The 27609-nt window shown below is 38.6% G+C and overlaps 2 protein-coding genes and 1 pseudogene across 4 annotated transcripts in view; 1 reads left to right on the plus strand and 2 right to left on the minus strand.

Moving 5' to 3' along the window:
• The window catches only part of vwf (von Willebrand factor), a 51799-nt gene extending 41687 nt beyond the window's left edge, over positions 1 to 10112 (minus strand). For both annotated transcript variants that reach the window (XM_028450717.1, XM_028450718.1), the window contains exons 1-13: positions 9986 to 10112; positions 9848 to 9899; positions 9620 to 9763; positions 8235 to 8337; positions 7944 to 8152; positions 6543 to 6664; positions 3970 to 4189; positions 3370 to 3492; positions 3185 to 3296; positions 3057 to 3103; positions 644 to 780; positions 407 to 545; positions 18 to 118 (exon numbers count right to left, since the gene is read on the minus strand). In XM_028450717.1, the coding sequence (XP_028306518.1) occupies positions 18 to 118; positions 407 to 545; positions 644 to 780; positions 3057 to 3103; positions 3185 to 3296; positions 3370 to 3492; positions 3970 to 4189; positions 6543 to 6664; positions 7944 to 8152; positions 8235 to 8337; positions 9620 to 9763; positions 9848 to 9899; positions 9986 to 9991 (1515 nt within the window). In that variant the 5' untranslated portion in view covers positions 9992 to 10112. The remainder of the gene's footprint in view (positions 1 to 17; positions 119 to 406; positions 546 to 643; positions 781 to 3056; positions 3104 to 3184; positions 3297 to 3369; positions 3493 to 3969; positions 4190 to 6542; positions 6665 to 7943; positions 8153 to 8234; positions 8338 to 9619; positions 9764 to 9847; positions 9900 to 9985) is intronic.
• A 2357-nt stretch (positions 10113 to 12469) lies between these two features.
• cd9a (CD9 molecule a) lies at positions 12470 to 26593 on the plus strand. Of its 2 annotated transcripts, none has more exons than XM_028450769.1 (8): positions 12470 to 12621; positions 22427 to 22529; positions 23197 to 23294; positions 23605 to 23679; positions 23832 to 23933; positions 24181 to 24270; positions 24588 to 24671; positions 25621 to 26593. In XM_028450769.1, exons 1-8 carry the CDS (start codon positions 12553 to 12555, stop codon positions 25684 to 25686), a joined length of 687 nt encoding a protein of 228 aa, XP_028306570.1. In that variant the 5' UTR covers positions 12470 to 12552; the 3' UTR covers positions 25687 to 26593. The 2 variants fall into 2 exon arrangements, with proteins under 2 accessions (XP_028306570.1, XP_028306571.1); XM_028450770.1 differs by lacking the exon at positions 12470 to 12621 and adding an exon at positions 20409 to 20559.
• LOC114466298 (uncharacterized) lies at positions 15744 to 15859 on the minus strand (annotated as a pseudogene).
• Positions 26594 to 27609: the final 1016 nt, after the last annotated feature.

Consider the following 27609-nt stretch of genomic DNA (forward strand, 5'->3'; position numbering starts at 1 on the left):
AAATTATTTAAGTCAACCTTTAATAGCACACGACCTCGGCCGTCCCAGTCCAGGTGGAAATCACCGCCGAACCTTAGACGCACAGAGGAGTGGACGGATCTCTGGATCTGCAGACGACCTGCAAAGTGGAACATTAACTCAGTGACACAGAAGGAGGAAGTTGTGTGTGGGGAGAATGACTGGCAATTTGCCTCTATTCAACTGCTGATTATGGTAGAACAAAAAAAAAAAACATTCTGATGAAAGTAGAGAGTCTAATCTTTCAGATTGTCATAGGGAAACATATTCTGTGTGAAAATCATCTAAAACGCCTGGCAATATGGAGTTATCTGCTCTGAAAATGGCTGACAGTGAATGAGTTAAGGACTTGTGCACAGGTTGAATTAATTCTTTGTTCAAGTTGTACCATGATGCATCGGCATCTGGATGTCCATGCCGTTGACGGATACAAGCCCTCCATGCTTCAGCTTCACCATCAGGTTTTCCAGCGAGGGCAGACTAAGAGTCACAGAGCGTGTGCACACTGCTCCCAGATCATCTGCGCACTAAGGTGAGAGTAAGAGGTCAACAAGTCCAAACACAAATAAGGGACAGAACAATGGATTATTGATTATTGCTCATGCAAAAAATCATATCTTCTTACCTGCACATTCTCGATGATGACAGAAAACTCTTTGTGAGTGCAGTCCTCTGTGAGCAGATACTGACACTGTCCCGTGAAGGTGAAGAACTTGTTGTCAAAAGTCTTGTAGTGCGATTGACCAACTACCAAACACTCACCTATAAATACAACCAGCACAATGAAAACGCTTCAAGGGTAGATTGTTCTTTCTCAGGCGAGGCCATTGGTATAGTGTATAGTGTAGGACATCCCCAGGTCTCAGAGTGAGGTATCAGGTATCAGGAAAACCTCAGTTCTCAATCAGGTCGAACGGACTCATGTCTCAGCAAAACCTCCGTCAAATGAAATGCAGTCAAATGACACGGCTTCAGGCTTCAAAATAAAAGTCATCAGACTCAACGGCCTCAGCACGTGAAACACGACATGACGTATTTTGAAGAAACCAGAAATACACGACATCGATATGTGCTGCTTTGGATACGAGAGTAAGTTGAAAGCTATTGTTTTTTTATTTATTTTTAAAGGTTTCATTGAAAGGAGAATAGGGCAGGATTTGTGAAAAAATAAACATTCATTAATTTTAGGTCTTTTAATGCTAATGGGTGATGAAGCACTCAAAACCAAAACGAATGACCTCACACACATTTCTCCCTATTACGTCCAAAGGCAGCATAGAGAGCTGCTTTTGGACGTAACTGCGCTATGCTAAATGCTATACCTAAGTTCACAGTACATTAGTGAATAGATGCCACATGACCACTGCTGCTACGCTCTCTAGCTAGTGGGCGGGATAACACTACAGGCAGGATGACAGCGCCAGAGATGGTAGAGAAACTTTTTTTTGAGGAAAAACGACAGCTTTTAAAAGATGGAGACCAACACCTGAGTTACCAGAGCTTCAGCAAAGGTAAGGTCAGAAAATTGTTGGTACTTTCTACAGTGAATGAAACAAAGGGAAGGATTGGCTTTGTGGATGTTCCTCACTGAGGCTGTTCTGAGTTGTTGTTGTCATTTTCTGTTTTCGGATGCGCTGCCGTGTCATGAGATATATCTTGTTGGGAGAGTATGGAAGCTATATAAAATAATTGTTTATGTTTCTTTAATGGTATTTATGATGTTGATTTTGTTAGATGGCTAAATGCTTGTTCATGTGGATCTTGTTGGGTTTTTTCTTTCTTATTATGAATTTTATATTTTGATGAGCGCATTGAGATGACTTTGTAGGAAATTGCTTTATACAAATAAAATGTATTTGAATTGAATTAACACTTGACAGCAGAAACGTATGAAATTGTCATTGGTGGTCTCGATTTGTAACGTGCCTACCCAACCCTAGTGGTCACGGCACGTCACTGGTTCTGAGTACAAATTTCCCACGCAGTTCTGCAGACGTGCGCGTTCTCGGCGGCTTAGGATAAATGGCTTGTGGCGGCCAAGCGTTCATAGCGACGACGCTTTTTGATCCTTTGATGTCGGCTCTTCCTATCATTGTGAAGCAGAATTCACCAAGCGTTGGATTGTTCACCCACTAATAGGGAACGTGAGCTGGGTTTAGACCGTCGTGAGACAGGTTAGTTTTACCCTACTGATGATGTGTTGTTGGAATAGTAATTGCAACAACATATCATCAGGGCCGCATTTTCTTGTACATGTCTGACGGAATGGTGAAAACCTGATTTTTTTTCTCAAATAAATGACATATTTTACATTTGTTTTAGTGATCAGCACCAATAACAAACAATTGTTAATGTCAACATCAGATCAGCGTACAGGTAACAAGCAAATGGTGTGATCCTTTATAATTGTCCTCCTCTTCTCCATCCTCACGGATCCTGTTTTCACTGTTACAGCTGAAGCTACATTCTTCAGGGCTATTGTCTACTGAGCTTCAGCAGGAAAGGAAGAACGCTGCATGCAAACGACACGATGTGACCAAACCCGAACACCAGTTCTAAATATCTGTCCGAACCCGACTCGTCCCGTGCCGTTGGGTCCTGTCAGGCTTCGGTCGGGTATTCATCCTCTCGTCACAGTCCTATCAGCTGTGCTCCGGTGCTAAACAGTTGATGCACGCCCCCTCGGCGGCTTGGCTGATGACTGCAGTTACTCTAACCCTGATTCAGAGATCCTGACCTATGTTTCTTTCACTATCAAACTAATCAAACAATACTTTAATATATCTTAACTTTAAAAAATAAAAGGAAAGAACGGCTTTTCATCTTAATTCTTCATATGTACCGCTGGTTCCTTCAAATTAAACGCCATGTTGCGTTTTACGGACTGAGGCCGTTGAGTCTGATGACTTTTATTTTGAGGCCTGAAGCCGTTTCATTTGACAGCGTTTCATTTGACAGAGGTTTTCCTGATACCTGATCCCATACTCTGAGACCTGAGGATGTCCTAAAATGTACACTGTACATTGGACGTCTCCTACCAGGACAGCCTTCATTGGAACATTCCCATGATCCGTGTCGGCACACACTGCAGCAGACAGGAGGCATTAGCTCAGAAACATCATCAGCATGTCCTGGTTTCACTGTAAATACATGAGGTTGCTCTCACCAGGTGTTGCAGTCTTGGGAGATTTCAGCTCCTGGAGGGAAGTGACGCCCCATGTGCACACAGGAACACTGAGACACTTCCACGCAGCGAACTCCGTCCAAGACTTTACCGACTAAAATGCCACATGAAGTCAATAAAACAGTAGGACGGAGAGAATGTTTGTAATAAGACGCTGAAGGACGTACCAGGGCACGTGCACCCATCCACACACTCTTCTTTGCAGACTTCCTGAATGTTGAGACTGTGGCAGGTTGTCGAGCACGACTTTGTGCACTCGTTGTACTGCATTCCTATTGGACACTTGGGGACTGCACACACAAAAAACAGTCTAATCATCACATATCACCATGGCAAAGAGTAAAAACCCCGCTTTTCTTCTGAAAACAAATGTATTTGATATAAAGCCATGTCATTGATTTATTCTTGTCTAACTCTTGACATTTTAGTCAAACTATTTCAATTTGGTGTGTTTTGTTGTAAAAATGTCAGAGTGACTGCCCTGTATGGGTTGAAACCAGGCTATTAAAGTTGAATTTAGCTATTGGCTGAGAATGGTGGTTTGTGATGTTTTGGTGGTTTCTTACCCCCAATTTTTACCTGATGCATAACGGCTACCTAACGACTGTCATTCTGTTGCCCTCCACAACAGATACACAGACCTTCTATTTTTGACAGACGCCAGTGAGCCCCACACATATTCAAGGCATTTTTTAATTTCCAGCCAACTCTAAGGAGTGTTATTTTTTGCTAACTCCTTGTTGAGCCCGAGTACTGATGTGACTCACAGCACTGGCTCTCCTCCAGCCACCCATGAAGTGTGATCCCTTGTGCGTGGCATGTCCGAGCGTACTCCTGCAGGACGGGGCAGTAACAGTCCTCCCCGGTGCTCTGTTCACATCCGCAGGACTCCAGCTCACATAGTTTCAGGAAGGCCTCGGGAGAAACCAGGTGGGCACAGTGGAGGAAAACTGTGGATGTCTGCAGCACGCTGCAGCCAGACAAAATCTACACACCACCAAAACACAGTCAGGATCGTATTTTTCAGCTCTAACGTAAAAGAAATCTAAAGAACAAAATAAACACTTATATGTTTGCTGATTATTTCTTGGTCAATATTGAGTTAAAATGACAACTATTCAAAACTGGGTCATTCCATGTCATTTTGATAAATGGCCCAGGCAGTTTGGTTTCTAAAAATGTTTTTTTTTTTTTTTTACCAATTGTTACGTGATTATTTAATAGTTACACTGTAAATTCTTAGTTTGATCGGACTAACACTTTTTAAGAGAATTTAGTAAGGGGGGTATGTGCTAATTTTTTGCACCTCCTTATTTTTCTTCCATTTTCAGCTTCCAATATCTCAGGAACTACATCACATAAGAAACTGAAAATTGATATACTAATAGAGCTCCACCTACTCTCTCACAATATGCAAAAATATCTGCTATACATCCTATCTGGGGGACAAAAAAGTTAGTGTGGGTTTGGGTCTGGAACATGTTTGGGCCTTCAGTAAACAACTTAGCATATGCCTCAGCTCCCTGTAATTTGATCAGCTTTGAGATATGTACATAGACTGTTCATATCATTAATGATTAGTGTCATTGGCTCATTAATGCATGTGGGAATGTAAGAGAAAATTTGATCTTTGTTTTAATTCATAGTTTAAAGGTTACTCTTTTTTGGGATATAAAACAATTATTCTTCATGCAACTTCTTCATTTTTATTTTGGACAACAACTTTGGGTCATTTCACCACTCGCGAATATTGAAAATCCTTTACATGAGGCCATTGTGACTTGGCTCTGTGTCTAATCATTTATTGTTTATTAGTTTTTCACTAGTAACATAAAACATATAAAAAACATTGCATCAGAAAAACATTAATTTTTGAAAACATTATATTTAATATGAACACATGTTCTACATTTTCTCTTTTTTTGGGTGATCCAAGGTAGAGAGATCATGTACAGCTAATTTCCAGTGTGGGTATGAATTGACGCGGGTCTGCTCTGACCTGCAGCTGGGATCACTGCGGCTGTCTGTGAGCGTATTGGGACAGGGAGGGGCTCACGTTAAGGACAGGACAGTGACTACAAAGTGATAGGAGCTCTCATGTCAGTCTCTAAAACATGAGAAAACTCTCCAATAACATGTAATAAAGTCCCTGCATTTGTCAATAGAGCTCCATAGTTGGTGCGTTCACCAGGATGAAACAGGGAAGAGAAATTGTGGTTGATTCCATTCCTGTCTCACCATTCTACATACTGCAGTTTTAAGATGTGTTACAGTTTTATAAATGTAACAATTTCAAAATAATCAGCTGTTCCTTGTTGGTTGTCTTTATTAAGATACATTGTTTAATCTCTGCTGACCTGAGTAAATCCAGAAAGATACACAACTCAAACCTCATCACAAACATCTGACGCATCAAATTCAAGAATCAAAATACTTTCAATAGAGATGTGAATAATTGAGATTCATACATACAATCTGATATCCCTCACGAAACAGCTGATAAACTGTTATAGTTGGTAAGAGTTGGTGTATTGTGTCCAGTGTTTGGAATAACGGCGTTTAAAATAACGGCGTTATGTATTTTTTTTAGTAACGGGGTAATCTAACTAATTACTTTTTATGCCGTTAACGTTACTGAACGTTAAATGTGGTGCGTTACATGCAGTGATTGAATAAACTGTTATCCGAGAGCATCCCCGGCTTCTTACTCAGCTGTAGTGAGGAGGTGGGTTAAAAACAAGGTGAGCGATTATGATTGGCTAAGGCGGCGTCATGTTTCATGGTAGCCAATCACAGCCAGTGTTTTTACTTATGTGCCAGCACATGCGTCACACACACACGCGACAGATTTGATGAATCAGCAGAGATGGTGAGCGTGGAGTCTGATGAAAAGTGTAATTTTTAAGGTGACGATACAAACACTACTTTAAATGAATTGTGGTCAAAGACAAGAACGTGCATGTGAAGTGTTCATTATATCAAAGAGTGAAGACTGTAGACATCAGTTGTAAGCAACTCAAATTTAATGAAGCACCTCATAACAACACATGCATCTAAAAAATGTGAATTCTTTGACACATAGCAACTTTTTTTTTTTAACAGTAACACAAATAGTTACTTTACTTGGTAATGAGTTACTTTTATTATAGAGTAATTAAGTTACTAACGCAGTTACTTTTTGGATCAAGTAGTGAGTAACTATAACTAATTACTTTTTTAAAGTAACGTTCCCAACACTGATGGTGTTACTATGTTTTTAATGACTTTGTTGCTTATTTGTTGTTTCAAAAACAAACCTTTTCACCTTGAGTTTTCCATATGATACTGGTCGTTCTCTTACCACTGAAGTCTCTTTGGTGCTGTTACAGGACTGAGAGGGACTAGAGATACGACGACACGCTTGATTGGCTCCTTTCACAGCCCACGAGTTTGCAAAATCATAACTGTTGTCTGTTAGAAATCCTGAAAACATGCACAGACAAATGAAAGAGGCGAAAAAAACACATTTAAAAGGCTTCTCTTTAATCACATACCATGACTGTGTCTCCTGCTTTCTTTTACCTCCTTATCTTTTCCTGTACTCAGTTGCTACTTTTCCTGTTGCTGATTCAAATCATTTCCTTAATTCCAGGAAAAAAGAACTCCCCCTGATTTGGTTTCACTCTCTAACAACAGCCTGTCCCATTTTGAATCCAGTAACATGCTGTGTTGTAAATGTCACACTAACGTACTACTCACACTAAGTGTGACGTCTAAATGAGTGTAGTGCGTTCACTGGATAGTATGAAAAGATTGTGTAGGTAAAAAATACCCGGATGTACAGTATACTATATGGGGACATTTTTAAGTGTGCACAGTGGGCACACTAGTCATACTCAACCGTCCCATGATGCACTGGGAGCTGAATGTAAAATGGTCTTGGACCAGCTTCAAGCTGAAAACCAAACATCCCCTTTTCAAAATAAAAGCATCTTGTCTTGTTTTCGCTTAGTTTTTTTTTTTTTTTTTTTTTTTTACACTTCTGTAAATAGGGCTCTTGTTTTGAAGTGAAAGTAAAATGATGGTCCATTGTTTTATGAATCAGTGATAACCACATGTATATGTCTGTCTGAATAATATCCACTGTTATTCAGGAAGTTTATTATTATTTGGGCCAAAGTTTATAGTCATCTTAAAAATGTAAATACTTGTTTTAATCAGAAATAAAAGTGGTTAAAAGTGACCTAAAACCACAGAAATTGGTTAATAAGTTGCAAATTGTGGGTAATGGAATTTTAAAATGTAGGAACAGTTAGTTTAAAATGGCAAATAATTGGCATTACAAAATGTGAATGTGGTTAAATTAACAAAAATAAACATGAAATATTGTGAAAAGAGGTTAAAAGGGACAATAATGGGTCAACATATGACATTAGGTGGTAAAGTGGTGGAAAGGGTTTATAAGTGCTGAAAATGTCTTGAAAGTGGAAAAAAATGTGCAAAAATGGCATTGAAATTTGATAGAGAAGTAGCAGAAATGAGAGTAATGTAGCAAAAATGCATTAATACAGCAAAAATATGGAAAGAAAAAGTGATGAAAATAGGTTAAAATATGATAAGTTTGGTACAGTTGCAGAAAAAGGATAAAAATAGATTGAGAATCTTTGAAGTAGACAGCATACACTTATTGAGTTTGTAGTGTATAGTACGTTAGTGTGACATTTCCAACACAGTAACAGTGTCTGTGTGTGGGTATACGTACCTTCCTGAGCAGTGTATTCATCATCTGTGAGAGCGTTGAAGTTCCCACACAGGCCACAGGTGTGGTTGGCGTTCTGTCCACCCAGTGTCAAAGCGATGTTGGCAGAGTTATCGATGATTACTGTGAAACCAAACTCATCACTCCAAAGCTTATAGAAGCCGAGCTCCACTCCCACAAACACAGCATGGGATGCAAAGGGTAGAGGAAGTCTAGAGAAAAAATGAACAAAGCTTACTAATGGTGATTATTATCAAGAAAAATATATGTGTTTAAAGGTTAATGTGTCATTACATTTTTTCTTCTTGTGAGAGGATCCCATCGACTGAAATGCGGAGCTGGAAGGCTTCGCCCAAGAACAGAGTGATGCCAGATCTTTGGCCATGAAGGAAGTCTCCTGAATATCGAAACATCAACATTTACTTAGTCGTCTTTGTTAAGGCCTTTATCACAGTTCCTTTAGTAAAAACAAATCTCTTTGAAGGTCTTGTTCTTGTCTCGGTTTCTGACTACCCGGACTCAGGATTTTCCGTCAAGACCAGCACTGATTTCTGCTTTTTTTCAACTTTATTAATGTAAAGAACTTGGTGAAACTCAAGAATAAATATCTTCAGTTTATGCATTAATCCGCCTCGTGATGACTGTAACCCTCCAGATGGCACACGCTGCTGATGTGACAGTAAAACTGTTTCTGATTCATTAGTGTTGACATTTCAATGAAAATGTTTCCCATTAGCTCACCGATTGTTCTTCCTTCTCATGTGTCAGACACCTGCAAAAACTGGGAGCATTATCTTGTTTCCAGTCAATAATACCTCTGAACACTTACTGTAAATTCACCTGACTAATAGACATCTTTTGTTTTCAGATATTTAAAATAATTCTGGACTTATCAGTGGCTTTCTAATACATAAGAGTTTATTTTTTTCCAATAATTTAGGGAAACCAATTTGTTAAGAGTTCAGATTTACATGTTCGGCCTTTTTCTTGTCTGTATATTTATTTAAAAGAAATTAAAACTAAGGAGAGAATGTCCTTCAAATGTTAAACCTTGTCATGGTTTTTGAAATTGATTTTTATTATCTTGGTCTTGTCTCTGTCTCGACTTCCAAAAACCTTCGTCTTGTCTGGGTCTTGGTCTTGGTCTTGGTCTTGTCTGAGTCTTGGTCTTGGTCTTGGTCTTGGTCTTGGTCTTGTCTGGGTCTTGGTCTTGCTCTTGTCTTTGTCTTGACTTCCAAAAACCTTCGTCTTGTCTTGGTCTTGGTCTTGGTCTTGGTCTTGGTCTTGGTCTTGGTCTTGTCTGGGTCTCGGTCTTGGTATGGGTCTTGTCTTGGTCGTGGTCTTGTCTTGGTCATGGTCTTTTATCGGTATTGTCTCAGTCTTGGTCTTGTCTTAGTCTCTACTTCCAAAAGTTTGGGTCTTATCTCATGTGGCCCCTGAACCAACAATTGCTCATGTCGAATCTGAGGGAAACCCAATGATCAAATAATTAAATAAGGCTACCAGAGCTCAAACCTCTGTCACTTTGTCAGGCTTCCATACCCATCATCACATCATGAAGTTGCTTGGAAATGAGCAACATAGGCATTGGTCTACATCTGAGCACACATTTCCACTGTTCCTTCTGATGAAGTCTCTCATTCCTTCACTTTTTCTCCCGTGCTGTGCGTGTGACTCACCCAGGAGAGTAAAGGAGCGATGCTTACAGTCTCCAGCTAACAGGTAGCTGCAGTCCCCGGGAAACTCATACAAAACCCCATCAAAAGTGTGAACATGGTGCCGTCCAAACAGACTGCATCTCCCTGCCATATCTGCCACACAAACTGCAAAATACAAATGCTTGCGGCAATTAGACCAGATAAATTATTTATAATACTCAACAGAGAGAGAAAAAGTGTGAAAATTACCTGTCAGATGCAGAAAGAGATAAATGTCCCGCAGGTTTCGTTTGATAGAGAACTATAATGCATACAAACATTTAATTTTTTATGTTACATTGCATGAATATTATCTGTTCTGTCCTTCCAATGATCAGTTAGTCCTACCTTCATTGTTTCAAACCCCAGAAATCACGTTGCAAAACTCTGAAAATTCCCTGTTCAAAACTCCAGAATTAGGGCATTTTAATGATTTAACGGTCTAACACCAACACAAGCACAAAGAAGAATGGACCAAACTTTTATATCACTACTCGAACCAATGGTCGCCCGTTGGTTTTATCCCAAATTCCCTCCCCCTCAATGGGCCACGTCCAAACAGACATAATATTATTCTGTACACAACTTGCAGACTGACACCATCAAACACACTCAGCTGGACAATAGCAGGATGTGCCCACTGATCACTGAGCTGAGTGATTAGTCGACCCAGTCCCAACCCAAACAATTCCTCTGGAAAACAGAGTGACTACAGACGTGTCACGCACAAACACTCCCTCCAAACGCTGAATCTAACGACGCTGAATCTGAGAAATATAGATAGAGAATAAAGTAGAGCTGCAGAGGCTACTTTTATCATAGCAGGGTCACAAACATGTGATTGTATCTGATCTGAGAGTCACATGATCAACATTCATGTCAGTTTTATAATAATGACCAATCAGAGCAGTAACATATAGGAACAAATAAAGAGTTTGGTTTGGTTTTCTGTATATTTTCATTTTATATGTTCATTTTGTATATTTTCATTTTGTTTTTGTCACTTCAATATATATATATTTTTTTTTTAGTCATTTTTGTGTGTTTTGTTGCTGTTTTGTGCCTTTTTGTAGTAAATATTTGTGTTTTTTCTTGTTTGGTGCTTTTTTGGAGTAATTTTCTGAAATGTGTTGCATGTCTGAGTATTTTTGTTTTTGTGCATATCTAGTGTCATTTTGTGTATTTTTGCTGCTGTTTAGGAGGTATTAGGCTTTTTTTCTTGGTTTGTGCATTTTTTGAGTCATTTTGTGCATTTGATGTTGCTGTTTTGTGATTATATTTTTTTGTTGTTGTTGTTTTGTATTCTTTTTTGTGATTTTGTTCTTGTTTTGTGCATTTTTTTTAAAATCCTTTTGTGATTTTTTGCTGTTGATTTCATATCATGTGTTTTTGTTGTTTTGTGCATTTTTTGATGCAGTTTTGTGTGTTTCTGGAGTCATTCTGTTTATTTTTCTGTCATGCTGTGTGTTTATTGTTCATTTTGTGTGGTTCATGTCAACATTAGAATAACGACCAATCAAAGCATTAACACAGGAAAGGCTTTGTGTGTTTATGAATATTTACTGTCATGTTTGTATTTTAATTGTTTTGTGTGTTTTCTGTTCATTTTGTGTGTTTTTGTTGCATTTTGTATATTTTATTCCTATTTTATGGGGTTTTTTTACCTTTGCCAAAAATGTTGTATTTTCACTAAAATTTCTGTATTTTTTGTGAGCAGGTTTACGTTAAAAGTTTGGATTAAATTTTAACCAAAGATAAAGATAAAGACCTAAATTCATGGAAGATTCCATTACATTTTGGAGGGAATCATTTCATAGCAATTTTTCTTAAAAATGTGTGTCCATACATTTTGACCTAGTGTTTATCAATGGGATAGAAATCCTGATGATGGTAGTAAGATAAGGATCATTGATTCAGATAACTGAAAATATCTGGAAAAAAGGATAATAATAATAATAATAATAATAATAATAATAATAATAATAATAATAATAATAATAATAATAATAATAATAATTACTCAGATGTACACGTTTGTTTTAAACTGTAATAACTATATACATTGCATGGTTTTAGGTTTATTCTTCTTACCATTGCACAACTAGCAAAATATTATTTTGTCACGAAGGTTGGTTTAAATTCTAAAGTTTAACATACTTGGTCATTGTGCAGGTTCAACATCAGGCGATGATTTACCTATTTTGTTTATATTCATAGGTTATCATAAGAATTGTTTTAAGGGAAAAGAAATATGAATGTCTTCAATCAAATTATATAAAATTAATCTAAAACCAATATACACCACATGTAGTTAATAACAATAACACAATGAGTGCACAAATGAGCTAAATATACACGCTCGTTGCACGTGTATTCATGGAGGCTCGTGCACAGGCCTCCATTAAAGCCATGAACGTGCTTTCTGTTCGCTATTCTGGTGGGATGACGTCAGTGCAGTGAGCTCTGCAGGAATTTGCAGAAACTCATGCATGAGAATTGAGAAATAATATGCAACAAAGCCCAGCAGAGAAGATCCATTTAATTACAAGCGGTTAAATAAAATACCACTACTACTACTACTACTAAAAATAATAATAATAATAATAATAATAATAATAATAATAATAATAATAATAATAATAATAATAATAATAATAAATTAAACTCAAAATGCGTGCTTTTGAAATAAAGAAAAAAATATATATAAAAAAAGTAAAAGGCTGCATTTTGTTTTTATTTTTCTTCTAATATTGTTACATTTAAGAAAAAACATTTTTCTTCTTCTTCTTCTTCTGCGGGGGCGGACCACAACAGGCGCGCTTCACACGACGCGCGTCAACGCCGGTGCGTGCGTGTGTTCGTGTGCGTGAGCGCTCCTCTCCTCCTCCAGGCTGGTGTTGGTTCGAAGCTCCGCCATGGCCGCTCTGTCCGGAGGAGAAATGTGCATCAAATACCTGATGTTCGCCTTTAACCTGGTTTTCTGGGTGAGTCGCTGTGTTTCTCACATGTGCGTGTGCAGTGGTGCGTGTGCGTGGATTTCTGTCACGATAAAGGCAGGAAGCAGCGTGTCCGTGTGGAATAACACTGGGATCCAGTTAGCGGGAGTGATTTACTGGTGGGAAACAGTGATTATGATCGAGGTAATCCCCAGTGACCAAGTGACCCACTTCAGCTGCTCACGAGCAACAGCAGGGAATAAACTGACCAATGGGAGGCTGCTTTCTCATTTAAACACGACACAACGACCCAGTTATCTGTGTTTAATCCATTTTCACTATCAATATTAATATTATTATTGTTTACCGCTGTAACACTGCCGCTCCAGACTGGTTGCCTTATTGATGTGCGCGCTTGTCTGTTGAACGTGCGCGTGAGCATGTGTGTTAGATAATGGTGGTTTCAGATGTATGCATTGCTGCATGCGTGTGTGAGCACTGCACATAAATAGTACAATACAGGGTTTTTCCAACCTTGGGTTTGAGACCCCATGTGTGGTCGCCTGGAGTTTAAAAGGTGTCGCTTGAAATTTCTGAAGATTTGAAATAGAGTTTTGAATTTTTTATTATTCTTTCTGTAAAACAACTGTGTTCTGTACTTTTACTCTGTCAAATATAAATCTAGTTTAAAGGTATAGAGGAGGATTGTCCCAAAGTTTAGAAAAAACACTCCATCTCCATTTTTTAATAAAATATACATGTGTAACACTCTACCTGCTCCCATGAGGGGGCGCCTATTAAACGAGTGTGAGAGAGTGTGCACAAGCCCAGTTTGCCTCGGTCAAGAGACATGGCTGCAGACAATTGCTGCAGTCGTCTAACTGTAGAGGGAGGGAGGGTCTGGTGCCTCGGGTCTACAGACAGTTACCCCTTTTCCACCAAGAGTACGGAGTTTTTGTTTGGAGCTATTGTTGGAGCTGGAGCTAAGTTAGAGCTACTCTTGTTTAGCTGAAGAACCGGTTTGGTTTTTCACCGCAAAAGCGGCAACTTTTAGAGTCACGTTCTTGCATCACTGTAAAATGACGTCTTTGTTGACATCGTATGAGTGCTATTGTATCCTACGCAAATAATCAGCCAAACAACGCTACGCGTCTTCATTGGAGTCACAGGAATCTGCAACAACGTTTGGGAACACGGGTAATTAATAAAGACATTTTATTTCTTAACAATGACCGTGTTAGTGTTAGCCTTTGCTAAGTTGATTAGCTTTGACTACGCTTGCAGTAGTACAGCAGATTAAGGAAATAAGTTGATTTTGATGTGTTTGTTTATCATTATAGATGCTCTTAAGGCTGACTGTCTGTGCACGTCCGTGATGGCGTTGCTGGTGGGACACAATAGAACCAGAATATCAGCGCAAGTTTGTGTCAAACTTACGTGTCCTGCTGATGTCATTCCATTCATCTGTGTTTGGACGAAGGACCTACTGTCCTCTTCATCATGCTGTTCCACTTGTGTTGATGCTGTTATCAGTAATCATGGACACATGACACCTTATTGATCCACATTTGTTTTATACCTATTGCTGATGTTTGATTTGTTTCAATAAATTGTTTGATTTGAGGAAATTTCAATTGAGGGTTTACACGGCGTGTCATCAACCGCATCATCAACCCGGAAGTCGCCGTTTTGGAGATAAGCAGCATGTTTACAAACAGCAAACAAACGAGAAAATCCAGAATTTTGAGAGGAAATGGTGAACTATTGCCATGATTTTGGCTGTACTAATCGGTCAGACCTTGGCAGTCTATAAAACATGGAGTTTTATAGACTGCCAAAAGTTACAACAGATCAGGGAGAACAATGTCTGCATTTTGTAGTCAGTAGTTCTACATCAGGAGAGCAGGGACATGAGACTAGCTCACCATTGTTGCACCAGTTGTTATTGGTGTACATATGCAAACACCGCCACCCTCATCTCCCGTCTTGCATTTAAATCCAGCTACAGGTAGTCCAGTTTGTTCTCTAGGGAGCGGACATTAGAACACAGGATGGAAGGAAGCAGCGTTCTCTGAGGATTAGCTTTTAGCTTGGTTGCTAGCCCCGCTCCTGCTTCCGATCACACCACTTACGTCTCCTCCGCTGGCGGACACCGCTGGTACGATGCTCCACTGCTTCCTAGGCCGAAATCCGAGGCTCAAGGTCCAGAGTAGTCGCATCTTACGGACTATAAGTGTTTGATTTGCTTAAATCTAAGATTGTGTGACGGTCGTATAGTATTTTAGAGTAAGTACGCTGCAGGTTCACTGTGATATTATTAGAACTGACTGAGTTATCTGCCGATATACTGTATATCCGTATCCCAAAAAATAATACATGCTGACAATATTTGAAACTCAGAATGTGTGGATGTAAAGAGCAATTAAATTATCTAAAAAAATAATCATTTGTGTGCTTACAAGTAGGCGTTAAACAATGAACAACATTCATGTAGAATACAGAATAAGTAACTTTATTTACACAATGTGAAAATAGATTGACAAACCAACTTAATATATATTAACATTTACTTTAAAAAGGATTCTGGGTTTTCTATTACAAAGGACCAAAGCCTGCCTCTGCCTGCTCCAGAATCAACACCAGTTTAACCAGTGCTGTGGAGTTTATTATGAGCTGAAGATTATGAACCATGGATGTGGTTCTGGTCCTGCTGGTTCTTCACTGTTCCATGGAAGAAAATCTGTGTTAATATTTTCCTCTTTTTTCCTGCATTGAAGCATTTAAAAATAATAGTTTCATTTCTTCATAAACAAATATATATTCAAGTAAATTGTATATATTGATATTTCAGGATGGGCCAACAGATAATATTGTTCATGTTGATGTTTGTATAAATAATAATAATAATGCATCAATTTTATATAGCGCTTTCTCATAGACACTCAAAGTCGCTTTACAGAATTAAGGCATTATTCTTTCACTCCACACTTAGTGGTGGTAAACTACGACTGTAGCCACAGCTGCCCTGGGGCAGACTGACGGAAGCGAGGCTGCCATAGTGCGCCATTGGCCCCTCCGACCACCACCAACACTCACTCACACACTACATTCATACTAGGCAATGTGGGTGAAGGGACACAATGACAGATACCACTGGGGTGACTGCCACCCCACTGTGGCACCTGGAATTCTCAGTGGTCTCCCATCCAACTACTAACCAGGCCCAAACCTGCTTAGCTTCCGAGATCTAACGGGATCGGGCATTGACAGGTATGTGGCCATACCAGACTGTTTGAATGAATCTTACTGGAGACGAGCTGAGCTACAGATGAAACATTGGCTCCAAATCCACGTCAACAACTCTGAAATGAGCAATTAACGTCTTTACCGTATAGTTCTGTAATAATTACATGGCCATTGTGTAACAACAAAGGAAGTTCTGAATGCAAGTCAATGAAATATTGCTGCTGCTTTCAGGAATCAGGATAAGGATAAACTTTATTGGGGGAAATTTGGATGTTACAGCAGCGCCAAAAATTAGGAAATATAAACAGCATCAATAGCAATAATACTAGGCATAAACACTATGTACACTTTTATTTGTGGAAAATCATATCATATCAGATTAAAAAAACACACTGTGAGCAGCATTAGTGATATTGATTATTATTCATCAGAATCATGTGGCAGTGATCCTGTTACATAGTCTGACTGCAGATGGAATAACTGAAATGCGGTAGCGCTCTGTCTTGCAAGGATTGTTATTGTTTCCTAGCTAACCAACGGCTAACTGGCTCGCCTGCACCACATTAGACGTAACGTTCATAATCCAATAATCTCTTCCGACACTACAGTACCAGGAAACAATGTTCTCCTCCTCTGACCACTGCTGTGTCTTCTTGGACTCACTTTTAAATTTTTTTTTTTTGTCAGATGTGCGCTAACGCAAGCAGCCGTTCGCAGCACCGTCAATAACCCCGCCTATCTCGCACCCCTCCTCCTGCCCACTGGATCCGAGCTGTGGCCCAGCAGCTAGATGGGGCCAGCTTTTTGTTTTTAGCTTCGAAAGCTGGAGCAGTGTTTGTGGAAACACAATGATTCGGAGCCAAAACACATGCTAGCTCCAAGTTAGCTCCAGCTGGAGCTGGAAAAGGCCCCAGTGACGGCTGGGGGAGTTGTCGCTGAAAAAGTTCAAAGCGACTAGGTTGCGCTTGACTAATCGCTCAAATCACGCAAGTCACATAGCTTGAGGGGAGATAACTCGAGGTTGCGTCATTTATATTGATTTGAATGTAATCTAGTCACTCCAGTGACAGAGAGAGACTGCTGAGAACAGGGGAGGACAAGGGGAGGAGCGCCATGTAAGTACGCATGCAATGCTGCTTGCTACGTCATTAAAGTTATACACACTGCCTTCCTTCAGGTGAGTGTAGCGGTCTCTGACGTGGGAGGAAAACACACGATTGGCTGCAAAATTAGACAAAGAAAGCGCAGCAGCATCTGGATGCACTTTTGTGACAACAAAAATGGCAAAGCCATTTTATTCAAGTCTGGTTCAACTAATAATTTGCATCACCATGTAAAAACCCAATGCTCGACGGTGAAAGTGGCAGAGGTGAGACGAGAACCAGCTGAAGAGAACAATGAAAGTGAAGACAAAGTCTCCAACACTGAAACTGAAAATTTCCCTGTCAGGGCTGCTTCTGCCTCCACATCAGGTAGGCCTACTGTTACAGCTACAGTGATAGCTGACACCACGGGGCCCACACCAAGCATGAGTCAAACCATATCTGCTGTCAGAACAACAAAACAAACTTCTCTCAGTCAGTATCTTGCCGCGCCTGCCTTAACCCCATTGAGACAGGGGAAAATAGACGAAGAGTTTGCTAAATTGATAGCCACTGACTTCCAGCCATTTAAAATTGTGGAAGACAGAAGATTAAAAAAAATTCTGCAATGCACTCAACCCTCCATGTAGATGGGTACTAACTCAAATGGTGTCTGACATATGAGCGTGAAGCAGCAACACTTAGGAATGGATTATCTGAAGCATTAACAGTTTGCCTGACAACAGATTGTTGGACATCACGGGCTACAACCTCATTCATGTCTGTAACATGCCACTTCATTGAAGATTTCCACATGTCCTCTTGTCTACTGGACTGTTTCGAATTCAGTGAGAGGCACCCAGCAGACAACCTGGCAGAAAAGCTGAGAGGGGCATTGATAAAAAAAAAGGTGCGCTGTGTAACAGACAATGCTGCCAACATTACAAAGGCTATTCAAATCACAGAATGGACCCACCGTCCATGCCTGGCACATACTATTAATCTTGCGGTAAGAGATGCCCTCAAAGATCAATGATTGATCATTAAGAAAATCAGACAGACTGTGGAGTACTTTCACAGAAGGACAGTGGGTGCACAAAAACTGAAGGAAATGCAGGCCCAAATGAAAATGGATAAGCTCCGACCCAAACAGGACTGTGTCACAAGATGGAACTCAAAATATTACATGTTGCAGAGTTTTCTGACCAACACAAATCCCATCATCTTCACACTGGCCAATGCTCCTGTTGACCCTTTATCCCAAGAAGAATAGACTAGAGATGTGCACCATCTTGAAGCCATTTAAAGAGGTCACTGTTGAACTCAGTGCAGAAAGGTATGTAGTTCAGCTGGTCAGCAATAAATATCTATAGCATGCATGCAAATGACCTAATACTGAATTGTAAATATTTGAAACCATAATAGACACCCGTGTAATAAATAGTAGTATGTATCATAGTAGGTATAAGTTTATTTGTACTACTATGATAAGTTACTTGATTGCCTCCAAGATAATACTGCTGACCAGGGGACTGCAGAGAGCCACAGCTGATTTCCAGAGAAGGGCAACAACACAGGCAGCAAAAGACATGGTCAATTCTCTTTGTTCAAATATGTCAGCAGAATGGAATACAACCACACCCTTTCATAGGTGTCTGCACTTGGTCCAAGATTGAAAAAGATGGAATTCACAGATGGCAGAGCTGCAGACAAGTCTTTTCAAACAATATCAACTGCAGCAGCAAGACTCATTAAAGGCAGCAGTGAACCCATCTAGCAACCAGTCCAAGAGGAAGGTGCAGGCAGTGCTGTACCAGAATCAGTCTCTTGGATCTATTTCCATTAGCAAGTAAGGGTGACAAAAAAATAAACAGTGCAAATTTGCCAATGGACTAGGAGAGGCAGAAGAAGCCATAAAGCACGGAACTACTTAATTATTACAGAGCTGTCATTTATTTTTGTTTACACTTTATCTTGTTATTGTTTACAGTAAGTAAGCCTTGTTTGATCTGATGTGGATCACAGTCAAGGAGCTGATCTCTTGTTTTTGTCATCAAACAGCAGCTCAGGGGGGTATTTCATCAAAGTATTCTTAGTAGAGCCAGACCGACGGTTTAAACCTAGTTTAGCCAAGCCGTCCGTAACCATGCTAGCTTTTACCATTCCATCAAACTCTGATCAGCTTGGAGCTCCCCAGCTGAGCCAAGCTAGCTGACTGTTTAGATTAAATACACGTCTTCATTAGACCCATGAGATTGATCACAGATTTAATGATTAGAGACTTGAGGGTGGCATGCGCTGCAGCATTACTCTGATTAAACAGCCAATAGAAACCAATGCTGAGACTAACAGGATGTGACATCATCTGTTACTGCACAGTGAGAATAAAGTTGATAAAGTTTCTTTGGTTTGAACATTTTAAATGGAATAAAGGGTTAAAGATGGTGTTATTTAGTCAATTTATTATAGAACACAACTGAAGCATGTGGTCACACACTGATCATGTGGGTTTGATAAGTTTTTAACACCTGACAGCGTTTAATAAAAGACGATGCTGTAGCTCACAATTAAATAATATGTAATTGATGAGACTTGTGAGTGTTTTGATGGACAGTTTTTTTTTAATTCAGCGTTAAACATTAAAATTCAAATGAACGAAGGGAGCAGCTCAGCTGTGTGCGGCGCTGGATGTCACATCCAACACTGCACGGAAGATGTGGGCGCTGATCATCTCCCAAAAAGCGATACTGTTCATGGAGTTTGTCATCGGGGAGCCTTAGTGCTCTGCCCTGTGTCCTGAACAGCCCCTCCCTCTCTGTATATTTACAGCTTTCTCATTATTAATTTCTGGATCCTCACTATTAAAATGGGCATTTATACCATGCGGTAAACAATGGATACGCACGTATCCTATAGGCATATTATTATTACTGATGGTTTAAACACATGCAGACTGATTAAAATTAAAGTCATTAAAATACGGTACACATTAAACACGTAATAAGACTATGATTCTATCATCATTTGTATCAATTTAAAATCTTAATGAAGTATTTACCATGATATTCTGTTTCATTTCCTTCTAAAATACCGCATTAAAGCGGTGTTTTAAAGTAGAAGAGAAGCCTTTTTGACTCCTTTTTTTGTAGATATTTGTTGAGTGTTTTCAAGCATCACTAAATGACTTCTTTCAAAATGATGACGTTTCATGAGAGTGCGTCTGCACCTTAAGCCAAGCCTGCTGCTTAAACCTGGTCAGGAGCAGGTTTGACCCACGGACTGTGTTACTATGACAACTAAGGTGTTTTCACTTTGATGAAACTGCCATTCCAGTTAGAACCCTGCTTAACGGACCTGGACTCCTAGGTTAAACCTGGACTTAACCCTGAGCTGGGTTTGATGAAATACTCCTCCACTCAGTGTAAACATCATACGAGTGGCTGATGAACTTAGACACACACAATGGTTTAGCCACACCTCTAAAACCAGGTGTTTGTTTAGAGGCGTGGCCTCACTGACTCCCTACTTTTATTTTGTGAGCAGGAAGTTGTTAGAAAGTCAGTCTCGTGGATCTGTCTGTAACTGAGTCAACATGGCTGTCACTTGGGGAATCAAGTGTTTGAAATATCTCATGTTTATCTTCAACTCTGTCTTCTGGGTACGTGAACGTCACTTTGTCTATAGTTTTTACAATGTTTAGATCAGTATTTGAGTCATCAGGAAAGATCACAGATGGAATAGATAGTAAATGTAAATGTAGAAAGAGCAGAAAGGAAAAGGATAACAAGATTAACTGAATGAACAACTTTAAACAAAAGGAACTTCCACCGCAGAGCAGCTCCACTCCTCCAGTTACACATTTACAAAACTGTCCTGCCTGACGAGACGTGTGAGTGCATGCCTGTGTGTGTGTGTGTGTGTGTGTGTGTGTGTGTGTGTGTGTGTGTGTGTGTGTGTGTGTGTGTGTGTGTGTGTGTGTGTGTGTGTGTGTGTGTGTGTGTGTGTGTGTGTGTGTGTGTGTGTGTGTGAGATTCACACAAACTGGCGCTTTAGTTCTCATGCTGCTTTTCTTTTCTTTTCTGTTGGGATTCTTTGTTTCATTATCTGTTTTTGTAGTTTTCTTGAAACTTGAAAAAATGTCTCCACAGTGAGAAAGTGATTGTTATTCACATCATCAGGAATATTAATATGTTTAAACCGTAATTTTAGGGCCTCTGACTTTCTGTGAAATGAAAACAAAATTTACATTTCTTTATTTCTCTCTCTTTTTTTAAAAAAAATAATCAGGCCCCGCCCCCAACATGACACAGAAATTGATTACAAAGTAATTGATTACAAGTACTCACTGTAATTACTGTAATTGAGTTGCTTTTATAGATATTTGTACCTTTTTGAGTATATTTCTAAATCAGTAATTTTACTTGTACATTTTAACAAAGTAATTCTCTACATTTCTACACCCAACCGTTACTGAGTAAATTATTATTTACTGTTTGAAAATGATTAACGTACATTGTAAAACTACAATAAATGAAATGACCAGACAATAACAAAATGCATCACATCATAGCCAACCAATCAGATTAAACGTAATGTACGGCACCAAAACAGCATTAAATGCTGGTTATTTTCTCAGTTTTAGAGTTTATAAATGTAGCTATACTTAGAGCATGATCATTTATTTACTTTGAATTGAATTCATTGGTGTTGTTTTATTTAAAAAAATAATTGTACATTTTGACAAAGCTTTTATTTTATACAGATGCCTTTATGGAAAATAAATTAAGTTACAATTGTGCAAGATTTGGTCTCTTTTTAAGTTTCTACATGAGATGTTTACTGTATGCAAGGGAACCATGGCAATATTTATTACCAACAATAAATGTGGGGAGTTAAAGTAACTTGTAACTTTTACTTTGTGTACTATTTAATTGAGCTACTTTTTACTTGTACTTGAGAATTGTATGTATGACTTACTTGTACTTGTACTTGAGTACAAGTTCAATCAAGTAACAGTACTTCTACTTGAGATATATCAGTACTCTTTAAACCTCTGACAGAAATACCTCACATGGATTTTATTGTTTTTGGACAATATCACACATTTACACACTATTTTTCACCTGAAAACTGGTGACTGAATGTCTACAAACCAACAAATATGTCCATTTCTGTTCATAATGTTGTTCAAAATCTTTTGCTATGTGTTAAGATTAAATTAGTGATTATATTATCTTAAGCTTCATCTGAAGGGTGTTTTTAATGTGTTGGTTCACATTATTATGACTATTCAAATGTGAAAAGGCTCTGGTACAAAGACAGGTTTAGATAATGGTGTATTAGCTTATCTGGTGATCAGTTTACCTGGTGACACGTCACAGCAGAAGCTTCTCTAACTACACGTCTGTGTCGGGTTTAGTGCATAATCTCACGTGATTTGAGCATAAACAACCCGGTTATGTACTGTAAATCCGAAGCATATAAAATGCAAAATGAATAGCGTGCGTGTGTGAAATCTGTTGCAGCTGGCAGGTACTGCAGTGTTTGCTATCGGTCTGTGGCTCAGACTGGACCCAACGACCAAAGGACTGTTTGAAGGACAGGAATCGTCCTACGTGTTCTACTCAGGTACTGACCTTTCAAAATAAAACACACACATGTAAAACACATGTTTTATTCATTGGATTCATATTTGTGATTATTTAATGATGTGACGTGTGTGTGCAGGCGTCTATCTCCTTTTATTGGTTGATTTGATGTGTTTGTATATCTCTATATTGATTGATTGGATATGTGTGTTGTGTGTAATGTTCATTTATTGATTGATTGTGTGTGTATATCCATTTATTGATTGATTGGATGTGTATGTAGATCTGTTATTTATTGATTGAATGTGTGTGTAGGTGTGTATATATATTGTTGATTCATTTGATGTGTGTGTAGGTGTGCATCTTCATTTATTCATTGATTGATTATGTTTGTATATCTATTGATTGATTCATGTGTCGTGTGTATTTCTGCTTATATATCTATTGATTGATTGTGTGTTTGTACATGTGTGTAGATTTGTTTATACATTTTTTTATTGATTGTGTTGTGTGTAGGTGTGTATATCTTTTATTGAATAATGGGTTGTGTGTGTATATCTGTGTATTTATTGATTGTGTGTGTGTGTGTGTGTGTGTGTGTGTATCTGTTTATATATTATTGATTGTGTGTGTGTGTGTGTGTTTATATATTTATAGATTGTGTGTGCGTGTGCATATATTTATTGATTGTTTGTGTGTGTGTGTAGGTGTGTATATCCTGATTGCAGCAGGTGCTCTGATGATGGTCGTGGGCTTCCTGGGCTGCTGTGGAGCCATTCAGGAATCCCCCTGTATGCTGGGAACGGTTCGTGTTTTTATTTTTAATTCAGCAGCCTTTTTGTTTTTTTAATGTGACTGTGGTGAGAGGATGTAAAACAGGAAGAGCTTTTTGTTTTTCTCTCATGTCAAGGCCACAGAAAAGCCTGCAACTCCCTGTGAGCTTGTGTTCTGCTCTCCACACCAACACACGGCTCTAATCTACTTGTATTAAATCTCTGAGGGGGTGGGGCCTGTGGAAATTAGCTTCAGCTTTACTTCACTGACCTTTATTCGTCTAAATGTGCTAAAAAACACAATAACAGATGGAGTTTGTTTTTATTGTGTTTTCTCTGCAGTTCTTCTTCTTCCTGCTGATTATATTTGCCATCGAGGTGGCAGCTGGAATCTGGGGTTTCTCCAACCAGAGCAAGGTGACACCAAAGTTACACCCAACATGCACACATTTTAACACAAACAGGAGCTTCAAATGTGCACAAGATCACAGAGGCTGAGGATTGAAATGATCGCATCATAAAACCTAAACGTAAAATTTATAGTGAGTGACAAACTACGTTTTTTACAGGTGGTCGATGACATCACAAACTTCTACATGCAAAAGTTTAACAGCTACAAGCAAACAGGAGATGAGAGTCTGAAAGAGGCACTGAAGGTGATTCAGGCCGAGGTGAGTCACGTCCAAAGAAAAGCTTTTGTTTTTTTAAAGCTTACTCTTTCCTACAAAGTTAACAGAAAAACCAACCACGTCTAAAGACAAAAATTATTCATATTTTCATTGATTATTATGACACAGGAGACATGACAAATGAAAACAGCACAGCGATTATTCATTCATTGTATTTCAGATCAAGTCTGTCTGTGTTGTCCCTCATTATTGTGATGAATAGAAATGTTTTCTTCTTTTCTGTTTCCAGCTGAAATGCTGCGGTCCAAACGGAATGATCGGAGAAACCGCCAAAGACACGTGTCCTCGAGGAGAACCTCTGGAGGAGCATCTCATTAAGGTACAGAAGCTGTTAAATATTCAAACCTTCTTCTTCATTCTTGGTTATCGGCGTATTGAAACCAACTTGAATAGGTGCTGCCATATCGCCATCTGTAGTTCTGCAGTGTGTAAACTGCTTTATATACTCACACATTAAAGGATATTCACTCAATGTGTTTATCTCTCGTGGATGTGCTGCTGGGTCCTTCAACTGTTACTGTGGCAGTTCCTATAACCCCTAAATCAGACATCATCCGCTGGCTGATGTCATCCACCAATCAGGGGCGAGCAATTCCCTCTGCTGGTTTAAAAGCAAAACTCACTGATTTGTTGCAGGGCTGCCCTGATGCCATTGAAGAGGTGTTTGACTCCAAACTTTATATCATTGGAGCAGTGGGCATCGCAATTGGAGTTGTCATGGTGAGTGCGAAACAAGTTTACCTCAAATCATCAAACATGCTCGCTTGAATTACACTTTAAAATGTTGTTTCCATTTCATTATCTTCCCCTGTTTAGATACTTAGAGTTAACTACTGTTATTAATTTAACATTTTATATGCTTCAGATGATTTACGTATCACTGAAATCACGTGACTATAAAGCGACGTTAGCTACAATGCTAAACCTCAGCCTCCTGTTTAACAGGAATAATCCCCTCCTGAAATCGTACCAGACATGATCAATAGGATTAATAGTCAACTACCGATAGTTATTATTTTTTACATTTACATTTTACATGTCTCAGAGGATTTACGTGAACAAAGTGTTCCGTTAGCAACAATGCTAACAGGGGAAATCCCATAGGAATGTGTGCTATGATCCCAAAACATCATTAGTTAACCCTTTAATTTTCTCCAACCAGAGAATCACCCTAATGTTTTTGCACAAAATCCTGCACAGCGTGTGATTGAAGATACTTTAGCTGTGACATGTCAATAATTAAACTGATCACCAGTTCAGATAATACACCATCAGCGAAACCGGTCTTTGTACCAGAGGCTTTTCATATTTGACTGCACTCAGATTATTGTGAACCAGCACATTAAAAATATACTCCAGATGAAGCTCTGCATTTATTTACAATCACAGGATAACATGATTACAAGCTGATCCATAACACGTAGTGAGAGATTTTGAACCAGATTCAATTCATTTGTCCATTTGATATTATCCAAAAACATGCGTGTGAGGCATTTCCATGAATTTAAATAAAGGGAGAGAAATAAAAAAAACTTTTAAAAAATGGGTCAGATTATTTTTTCCGTTTCAAAAATGCAAATTCATTTTTTTACCGTTTGTTTTCTGCGATGACAGAATATCGTAGGCCCAAGATAAGAGTGCATTCACATAGAAACTCTCTCTCTTCCAGGTGTTTGGCATGATCTTCAGCATGCTTCTGTGCTGCGCCATCAGGAAGTCACGGGAGGTGGTGTGAGAGCCGCCGTTTACACCCTGAAGTCCTTGTTTAATATTGCATGATGTCATCGTTGAAGTCACATGACTCTCCACTGTTTATTGGGGGAAGACCCCCTAAGATGTATCCCTTCACCTTAGGAAGTGCTGTTATTCAACACAGTCGTCTGTGCTTTGTTGGTCATTGAATGATGTGAACTTTTCAAGTGAATTGTTTTTTTTACTGCAAAATACCAGAAGAGCATGCTATAGATTGAAAAATGAGGCCCTGTGATTGGTCAGAGTAATGACCATAATTCCTTCATCGCTAAAATTTTCCACAAATAACAAAAAGAGTTAGAAATACAAGAATACTAGCAAACCAGAGTAGGTACAAAGTATTGGATGGATACGTGTGCTGGAGCTCCCAGTGCACTAGCTAGCAGCTAACCACACACCCACTCAGTGTTTGCAGCATGCAAAATCCATGCACTATTCACACCCAGTCTCACAGGGATCCTGAAACTGTTATGTAGCCTCAATTATTATGTGCTCCATGGAACAAATGTTTTGTAATTCTAGAGATTTGAGTCATATCTTAAGATTAAAGTCGAAATATTTAGAGAAAGTTGTAATTTTATGAAAATTGAGTATTAATATTTCAAGTTTTACGTTGTAAATTTTCGAGAATAAGGTCGTGATCTTTCAAAAATAATGTTGGATTTTTCGAGAAGAATGTGGTAATTTTATGAGAATAAAGTCATATTTCAAGATTAAAGTCAATCTTTTGAGAATAAAGTTTCAATGTTTTAACAATAAAATCTAAAGCAGGAAATGACTTCCAGCTGAAATATGAGTTTGAAATTTGGTCCAAGCGGCACAAAAAAAAAAAAGATAACAAAATTAGTATTAAATGGTGTTAGCATGCAAAAAATAATAGATAATTTATGTAACAGTTTCACGATCCCCACGTTGACTACTTGTCTGCTAATTTACCAATTCGCTTTTTAAGTGTGCTAACTAGCTAGCTGTGGCTGTTTGAAGCTGGTTGGAGATCCTGGACCTTTTTTTTTTTACCCATAAATACAGTACAATGTCTTTGTTTGCTAGTTTAAGATTGTCATTAGTTAGCTCTGAAATCCTGTACAGAAATGTAACTGTACTTAAATTCAGTGTTGAGCTCATTAACCTAATATCAGTATGTTGTGTTTGTATTTTACATTTCTATTGTCATCACTTTGTTTCACTGACCAGAATATTATCATGGGCAGATTAAAAGTGCCACCATCACATTATCAATAATATAATCTATTGAACACACAAATCTGAACCTTTACCAATCTGATCCTCATTGATTGTACTTTCCAATTTCTCATGTTTGTATCTATTGAAAATGCCTTGTTTTGTTTTGTTTTTAAATGCGTACAATGTATAATTTAAGGTGTTGATATGGTTCTTGTAGTTGTTGATACATTTTATAAAGTCCTGAACATTTGACAGAGATTTAGGTTTGTACCATGTGCACTATTTCACAGATATTATATACGATGGAAAGCCAAATAAACTACTACAATGTACTGAGTGGTCTTTTCATGGATTTTTTATTGTTTTTTACATCCATGCCAGGAAAACTTTGATCACAGCAGGGCCACAAAAACGTGTATCAGATCTGGGGGTCACATGATCAACATTTAAAATATAGACCAATCAGAGCATTAACACAGGAACAAAGAGAGTTTTGTTTTTGTAGTTTTGTGCTGTTTGCATTTACGTTTTGGTTTTGCACATTTTTTGAATAATTTTGTGTTTTGTGCGCTTTTAGTCATTTTGTGGGCTTTTGTTCTTGTTTTGTGCATTTTTGGAGTAATTTTGTGTTTTTGGGGTAATTATGTTTTGTGCTTTTTTAGTCATGTGTGCTTTTGTTGTTTTGTGCATTTTTGGAGTCATTTTGTGTGTTTTTGTTGCC

The sequence above is a fragment of the Gouania willdenowi genome, chromosome 6 (genome assembly GCF_900634775.1).
Source record: "Gouania willdenowi chromosome 6, fGouWil2.1, whole genome shotgun sequence".
In the NCBI taxonomy this organism is placed as follows: Eukaryota; Metazoa; Chordata; class Actinopteri; order Blenniiformes; family Gobiesocidae; genus Gouania; species Gouania willdenowi.

What these genes read in the sequence shown, in the direction of transcription:
- cd9a (XM_028450769.1), top strand. Translation starts at nt 12,553, where the DNA reads ATGGCCGCTCTGTCCGGAGGAGAAATGTGCATCAAATACCTGATGTTC. An exon ending in GTCCTACGTGTTCTACTCAG is followed by an intron (nt 22,530 to 23,196) that starts GTACTGACCTTT and finishes GTGTGTGTGTAG; the next exon opens with GTGTGTATATCCTGATTGCA. An exon ending in TCGCAATTGGAGTTGTCATG is followed by an intron (nt 24,672 to 25,620) that starts GTGAGTGCGAAA and finishes TCTCTCTTCCAG; the next exon opens with GTGTTTGGCATGATCTTCAG.